The sequence below is a fragment of the Schistocerca americana genome, chromosome 8, assembly GCF_021461395.2.
Source record: "Schistocerca americana isolate TAMUIC-IGC-003095 chromosome 8, iqSchAmer2.1, whole genome shotgun sequence".
Taxonomy (NCBI): domain Eukaryota; kingdom Metazoa; phylum Arthropoda; class Insecta; order Orthoptera; family Acrididae; genus Schistocerca; species Schistocerca americana.
Window position 1 is genome coordinate 16,624,496 of NC_060126.1, and position 8,786 is coordinate 16,633,281.

At 39.6% G+C, this 8,786-nt stretch overlaps 1 protein-coding gene across 1 annotated transcript; it reads right to left on the reverse strand.

Annotated features, from left to right (window-relative positions):
• Positions 1 to 6,667: 6,667 nt before the first annotated feature.
• LOC124544894 (piggyBac transposable element-derived protein 4-like) lies at positions 6,668 to 8,320 on the reverse strand. The gene has a single exon (XM_047123622.1). The coding sequence runs from the start codon at positions 8,318 to 8,320 to the stop codon at positions 6,668 to 6,670; it is 1,653 nt and encodes a 550-aa protein (XP_046979578.1).
• Between the last annotated feature and the right edge of the window lie 466 nt (positions 8,321 to 8,786).

Below are 8,786 nucleotides of genomic sequence, written 5' to 3' on the forward strand. Positions count from 1 at the left end.
TCGGCATTGTGCCTTTTGTATTAAATTCGGATGCAATTTCTGTATTTCACCGTCAATAAGAAGGTCAAAGGGATACAGTAAACCTGAAGTGAAGCATCGGAATCTAAAACTGTACTCACAGGAAAGTTTCAAATCATAGAAATTAGAGAGTGTCCGTCCTCCTTTACTTAAGTCGGCATTGTGCCTTTTGTATTAAATTCTGATGCAATTTCTGTGTTTCATCGTCAATAAGAAGGTCCAAGGGATACAGTAAACCTGAAACGAAACATCGGAAACTAAAACTAAACTCACAGGAGAGGTTCAAATCATAGAAAGTTAGAGTGTCAGTCCTCTTGTACTTAAGTCGGCATTGTACCTTTTGAATTTAATCCCGATGCAATTTCTGTGTTTCATCTTCAATAAGATGGTGGAAGGCATATAGCAAACCTTAAGTGAAGCATCGGAATCTAAAACTGGACTCACAGGAGTGGTTCAAATCTCAGAAAGTTAGAGTGTCAGTCCTCTTGTACTTCAGTCAGCATAGTGCCTTTTGTATTATATTCGGATGCAAACTCTGTGTTTCATCGTCAATAAGTAGTCCAAGGGATACAGTAAACCTGCAGTGAAGCATCGGAATCTAAAACTGGACTCACAGGAGAGGTTCAAATCATAGAAAATGAGAGTGTCAGTACTCTTCTACTTAAGTCGGCATTGTGCCTTTTGTATTAAATTCGGATGCAATTTCTGTGTTTCATCGTCAATAAGAAGGTGCAAGTATACAGTAAACCTGAAGTGATGCATCGGAATCTGAAACTGGACCCACAGGAGAGGTTCAAATCATAGAAAGAGAGAGTGTCAGTCCTCTTTTACTGAAGTCGGCATTATGCTCTTGTATTAAATTCCAATGCAATTTGTGTGTTTTATCGTCAATAAGAAGGTCCAAGGGATACAGTAAACCTGAAGTGAAGCATCGGAATCTAAAACTGGACTCACAGGAGAGGTTCAAATCATAGAACGAGAGAGAGTCAGTCCTCTTTCACTTAAGTCGGCATTGTGCCTTTTGTATTAAATTCGGATGCAATTTCTGTGTTTCATCGTCAATAAGAACGTAAAAGGGATACTGTAAACCTGAAGTGAAGCATCGGAATCTAAAACTGGACTCGCAGGAGAGGTTCAAATCATAGAAAGGGAGAGAGTCAGTCCTCTTGTACTTAAGTCGGCATTGTGCCTTTTGTATTAAATTCGGATGCTATTTCTGCTGTTCGTCGTTAATAAAAAGGTGCAAGGTATACAGTAAACCTGAAGTGAACCATCGGAATCTAAAACTGGACTCACAGGAGAGGTTCAAATCATAGAAAGAGAGAGTGTCAGTCCTCTTGTACTTATATCGGCATTGTGCCTTTTGTATTGAATTCGGATGCAAATTCTGTGATTCATCTCAATTAGAAGGTCCAAGGGATACAGTAAACCTGAAGAGAAGCAACGGAATCTAAAACTGGACTCACAGGAGAGGTTCAAATCATAGAAAGTCAGAGTGTCAGTCCTCTTGTACTTAAGTCGGCATTGTGCCTTTTGTATTAAATTCGGATTCAAACTCTGTGTTTCATCGTCAATAAGAAGGTCCAAGGGATACTGTAAACCTGAAGTCAAGCATCGGAATCTAAAACTGGACTCTTAGGAGAGGTTCAAATCGTAGAAAGTTAGAGTGTCAGTCCTCTTGTACTTAAGTCGGCATTGTGCATTTTGTATTAAATTCGGATGCAAATTCTGTGTTTCATCGCCAATACGACGGTCCAAGTTATACAGTAAACCTGAAGTGAAGCATCGGAATCTAAAACTGGACTCACAGGAGAGGTTCAAATAATAGAAAATGAGAGTGTTAGTCCTCTTGTACTTAAGTCGGCATTATGCCTTATGTATTAAATTCGGATGCTATTTCTGCTGTTCGTCGTTAATAAAAAGGTGCAAGGTATACAGTAAACCTGAAGTGAACCATCGGAATCTAAAACTGGACTCACAGGAGAGGTTCAAATCATAGAAAGAGAGAGTGTCAGTCCTCTTGTACTTATATCGGCATTGTGCCTTTTGTATTGAATTCGGATGCAAATTCTGTGATTCATCTCAATTAGAAGGTCCAAGGGATACAGTAAACCTGAAGAGAAGCAACGGAATCTAAAACTGGACTCACAGGAGAGGTTCAAATCATAGAAAGTCAGAGTGTCAGTCCTCTTGTACTTAAGTCGGCATTGTGCCTTTTGTATTAAATTCGGATTCAAACCCTGTGTTTCATCGTCAATAAGAAGGTCCAAGGGATACTGTAAACCTGAAGTCAAGCATCAGAATCTAAAACTGGACTCTTAGGAGAGGTTCAAATCGTAGAAAGTTAGAGTGTCAGTCCTCTTGTACTTAAGTCGGCATTGTGCCTTTTGTATTAAATTCTGATGCAATTTCTGTGTTTCATCGTCAATAAGAAGGTCCAAGGGATACAGTAAACCTGAAACGAAACATCGGAAACTAAAACTGGACTCACAGGAGAGGTTCAAATCATAGAAAGTTAGAGTGTCAGTCCTCTTGTACTTAAGTCGGCATTGTACCTTTTGAATTTAATCCCGATGCAATTTCTGTGTTTCATCTTCAATAAGATGGTGGAAGGCATATAGCAAACCTTAAGTGAAGCATCGGAATCTAAAACTGGACTCACAGGAGTGGTTCAAATCTCAGAAAGTTAGAGTGTCAGTCCTCTTGTACTTCAGTCAGCATTGTGCCTTTTGTATTATATTCGGATGCAAACTCCGTGTTTCATCGTCAATAAGTAGTCCAAGGGATACAGTAAACCTGCAGTGAAGCATCGGAATCTAAAACTGGACTCACAGGAGAGGTTCAAATCATAGAAAATGAGAGTGTCAGTCCTCTTCTACTTAAGTCGGCATTGTGCCTTTTGTATTAAATTCGGATGCAATTTCTGTGTTTCATCGTCAATAAGAAGGTGCAAGTATACAGTAAACCTGAAGTGATGCATCGGAATCTGAAACTGGACACACAGGAGAGGTTCAAATCATAGAAAGAGAGAGTGTCAGTCCTCTTTTACTGAAGTCGGCATTATGCTCTTGTATTAAATTCCAATGCAATTTGTGTGTTTTATCGTCAATAAGAAGGTCCAAGGGATACAGTAAACCTGAAGTGAAGCATCGGAATCTAAAACTGGACTCACAGGAGAGGTTCAAATCATAGAACGAGAGAGAGTCAGCCCTCTTTCACTTAAGTCGGCATTGTGCCTTTTGTATTAAATTCGGATGCAATTTCTGTGTTTCATCGTCAATAAGAACGTAAAAGGGATACTGTAAACCTGAAGTGAAGCATCGGAATCTAAAACTGGACTCGCAGGAGAGGATCAAATCATAGAAAGGGAGAGTGTCAGTCCTCTTGTACTTAAGTCGGCATTGTGCCTTTTGTATTAAATTCGGATGCTATTTCTGCTCTTCGTCGTTAATAAAAAGGTGCAAGGTATACAGTAAACCTGAAGTGAACCATCGGAATCTAAAACTGGACTCACAGGAGAGGTTCAAATCATAGAAAGAGAGAGTGTCAGTCCTCTTGTACTTATATCGGCATTGTGCCTTTTGTATTGAATTCGGATGCAAATTCTGTGATTCATCTCAATTAGAAGGTCCAAGGGATACAGTAAACCTGAAGAGAAGTAACGGAATCTAAAACTGGACTCACAGGAGAGGTTCAAATCATAGAAAGTCAGAGTGTCAGTCCTCTTGTACTTATGTCGGCATTGTACCTTTTGAATTTAATCCCGATGCAATTTCTGTGTTTCATCTTCAATAAGATGGTGGAAGGCATATAGTAAACCTTAAGTGAAGCATCGGAATCTAAAACTGGACTCACAGGAGAGGTTCAAATCTCAGAAAGTTAGAGTGTCAGTCCTCTTGTACTTCAGTCAGCATTGTGCATTTTGTATTAAATTCGGATGCAAATTCTGTGTTTCATCGCCGATACGACGGTCCAAGGGATACAGTAAACCTGAAGTGATGCATCGGAATCTAAAACTGGACTCACTGGAGAGGTTTATATCATAGAAAGTGTGAGTGTCAGTCCTCATGTACTTAAGTCGGCTTTGTGCCTTTTGTATTAAATTCGGATGCAATTTCTGTGTTTCATCGTCAACAGGAAGGTCCAAGGGATACAGTAAACCTGAAACGAAGTATCGGAATCTAAAACTGTACTCACAGGAGGGGTTCAAATCATAGAAAGTTAGAGTGTCAGTCCTCTTGTACTTAAGTCAGCATTGTGAATTTTGAATTTTTTCCGATGCAATTTTTGTGTTTCATCGTCAATAAGACGGTGCAAGGTATACAGTAAACCTGAAGTGAAGCATTGGAATCAAATACTGGAATCACAGGAGAGGTACAAATCATAGAAAGTGAGAGTGTCAGTCCTCTTGTACTTAAATCGGCATTGTGCCTTTTGTATTAAATTCGGATGCAATTTCTGTATTTCACCGTCAATAAGAAGGTCAAAGGGATACAGTAAACCTGAAGTGAAGCATCGGAATCTAAAACTGTACTCACAGGAAAGTTTCAAATCATAGAAATTAGAGAGTGTCCGTCCTCCTTTACTTAAGTCGGCATTGTGCCTTTTGTATTAAATTCTGATGCAATTTCTGTGTTTCATCGTCAATAAGAAGGTCCAAGGGATACAGTAAACCTGAAACGAAACATCGGAAACTAAAACTAAACTCACAGGAGAGGTTCAAATCATAGAAAGTTAGAGTGTCAGTCCTCTTGTACTTAAGTCGGCATTGTACCTTTTGAATTTAATCCCGATGCAATTTCTGTGTTTCATCTTCAATAAGATGGTGGAAGGCATATAGCAAACCTTAAGTGAAGCATCGGAATCTAAAACTGGACTCACAGGAGTGGTTCAAACCTCAGAAAGTTAGAGTGTCAGTCCTCTTGTACTTCAGTCAGCATAGTGCCTTTTGTATTATATTCGGATGCAAACTCTGTGTTTCATCGTCAATAAGTAGTCCAAGGGATACAGTAAACCTGCAGTGAAGCATCGGAATCTAAAACTGGACTCACAGGAGAGGTTCAAATCATAGAAAATGAGAGTGTCAGTACTCTTCTACTTAAGTCGGCATTGTGCCTTTTGTATTAAATTCGGATGCAATTTCTGTGTTTCATCGTCAATAAGAAGGTGCAAGTATACAGTAAACCTGAAGTGATGCATCGGAATCTGAAACTGGACCCACAGGAGAGGTTCAAATCATAGAAAGAGAGAGTGTCAGTCCTCTTTTACTGAAGTCGGCATTATGCTCTTGTATTAAATTCCAATGCAATTTGTGTGTTTTATCGTCAATAAGAAGGTCCAAGGGATACAGTAAACCTGAAGTGAAGCATCGGAATCTAAAACTGGACTCACAGGAGAGGTTCAAATCATAGAACGAGAGAGAGTCAGTCCTCTTTCACTTAAGTCGGCATTGTGCCTTTTGTATTAAATTCGGATGCAATTTCTGTGTTTCATCGTCAATAAGAACGTAAAAGGGATACTGTAAACCTGAAGTGAAGCATCGGAATCTAAAACTGGACTCGCAGGAGAGGTTCAAATCATAGAAAGGGAGAGTGTCAGTCCTCTTGTACTTAAGTCGGCATTGTGCCTTTTGTATTAAATTCGGATGCTATTTCTGCTGTTCGTCGTTAATAAAAAGGTGCAAGGTATACAGTAAACCTGAAGTGAACCATCGGAATCTAAAACTGGACTCACAGGAGAGGTTCAAATCATAGAAAGAGAGAGTGTCAGTCCTCTTGTACTTATATCGGCATTGTGCCTTTTGTATTGAATTCGGATGCAAATTCTGTGATTCATCTCAATTAGAAGGTCCAAGGGATACAGTAAACCTGAAGAGAAGCAACGGAATCTAAAACTGGACTCACAGGAGAGGTTCAAATCATAGAAAGTCAGAGTGTCAGTCCTCTTGTACTTAAGTCGGCATTGTGCCTTTTGTATTAAATTCGGATTCAAACTCTGTGTTTCATCGTCAATAAGAAGGTCCAAGGGATACTGTAAACCTGAAGTCAAGCATCGGAATCTAAAACTGGACTCTTAGGAGAGGTTCAAATCGTAGAAAGTTAGAGTGTCAGTCCTCTTGTACTTAAGTCGGCATTGTGCATTTTGTATTAAATTCGGATGCAAATTCTGTGTTTCATCGCCAATACGACGGTCCAAGTTATACAGTAAACCTGAAGTGAAGCATCGGAATCTAAAACTGGACTCACAGGAGAGGTTCAAATAATAGAAAATGAGAGTGTTAGTCCTCTTGTACTTAAGTCGGCATTATGCCTTATGTATTAACACTCTCTGTACCAGGCCTATTTTATGCACCCGTCCCTAGAAACCGGGCAATTTTACCAATATTAAAAAAATTACTGCATCAAATCTACTGTTTGGATTGTGGCAAATTTGGTACCATCTTGAAGCTGCACATTTCTACTTTAATTCTGAGTGAAAGAAACTACTTTACAATGCACAGCTTTAAGGTACAGTTATAGAAATCACTTAGATGTTTTAAGAATTTAGAAAAAGTCATACGAATAAGGGAATACAATTGTGATTTATTTTTAACCAAAATTGTGGCACTACATTACATGTTTCTGATAGTATACAGTATTACATATAAATTTCACACAGAATCATATTGTTTTTTAGTGTGGAAAATTTTAAAGCAAGGTTCCAGGCAGAGTGCAACGCCACACTGTTCACATTCGTATCGTGTCTCTTTGCGAGAAGCCTTGCCACTCTGTTTCTTGCTCCTGGAACTGCACACGTGACACACACGAGCAGCATACTTCTTAGTAGTTGCAGGTATGTGCTGCAAAAAATGTCTCTTTGTTAGCCGACCTACAGTTCCTTCATTTCTTGGAATGAATTCAAGTGTGTCGTCTTCAACAAGCTGAACTGCAAGCACTGTTATAAAGTCTGTTATTGTAATTTTCTTCCTGTGCACTGCATTGTACAGCCAAAATGCATTTGATACTCCCATAAGCAGCAAATGGAAATATAATTTTCGCCACCATTTCACAGTTCTGTGCTGGAACGGATTGTACTGCAGGCGTTGGTCTCCAATATCCACTCCAATTTTATTGAGGTTGTAATCAAGTACCTGAAGTGGTTTCAATACTACAGACCCATTTCTCTTAGTATGCGTACCAAATGTTGCTTGATGCCTTGTAGACAATGTATACACATCTCTCTTATCTTTCCACTTCATTGCCAATACATTATCTTTACGCCGAAAAGACATTTCGCCCTTTTTCAGCTTAGCAGATACTAAATCTTTAGGCAATCCTTTCCTGGATTTGTTCACAGTACCAACAGCTCCAGTGCCTTTCTCTGCCAGTTGCTGAAATAGCTCTGGACTGGAATAAAATCGATCTAAATACACAGTGTGGCCTTTGTTCAGCAAGCTGCTGTCAGACAACAATCGCAAAATAACCGCAGACGAAGAATTGTCAACAATATGCTTACCAGCATAAACTTCAAAATTTACAACATAGCCACTACTGGCTTCAGCAACAGCATATACTTTCAGTCCATACTTATGAGGCTTATTTTGCATGTAAACACGGAAACTCACACGACCTCGAAATGGGCAAATTCCTTCATCAATTGTCACTTTTTCTGAGGGACGATATGCCTGGATACATCGCTCCTTCAAATTATTATAATATGGCAAAACTTTGTAAAGTGGATGAAATCCATCTTCGCCTGGTTTTTTCTGATTTGAATTGTCAACAAGATGCAAGCATGACAGTATCTGAGTGAAACGCAAACGGCTCATGACATGGGGACAAAAGTTACAACTAAGAACAGGATTAGTGCTCCAATGGTCCGCAATTTTGGGCTTTTTCGAAACACACATGTGGAAAATAATACCCAAGAAACGCCTCATCTCACTTATAGTCACTGGCTTCCACGAACTCAAAACTGAATGGGGCTTCAGATTATTTCCTCTTCTTTTCTTCTGTATTGTCTGTGATGCATACAAATTTGTCTGTCTCTTGAGTTCATTTACGTCACTGTCAGTAAGGAACACTTTACTGCAATCCAGTACAGAACTCGACTCATCAATATCCACTAGTATCTGCCTGGGTGTCGTGTTGACAGGCAGAGGTCGGTAGGTGTCAACTGCAGTCCACTCACTGTCTTTCGGATACGGCACAGCTGCTGGATTTGAAGCAACACCTTCAACATCATTCTCGTCTTCATCTGAAGACAAACTGTCATCAATCTCGTCTTCTAAAAAGAATATCACATTATGTGTAACTACATACATCGTTTACACATGTTCAACAGATATGTGCGTACTGCACAATTACGTGGAAAATTCGGAAATACGTACCTTCAAACACACCATTGCATTCAGAATCGTCTGAATCACTCTCTACATTATCCAGAGTGTCGCTATGATTGATCAAATCCGCAATTTCTGCGTCTGATAAACCGCGCCGAAACATGATGACAAACAACTGAATGATATACAGACTGAGAACGCAAAGATAAGTTTTAACATGAATTACAGCGCTGCCGTGACATCTATGGACGCATTTTGTTAATAAACATCTGAAAAACGTATAGCGCTGGCCAAACCCGTAGAAATAACGTTGCAGTGTTTTGAATGAAATTAAATGTAGCGGCCCGTAAATTTTACGGGCTTGGTGATTTTCGCGCGATCCCAGGCCCGTAAATTTTACGGGCTTGGCGCTTAGAGTGTTAAATTCCGATGCCATTTCTGTGTTTCA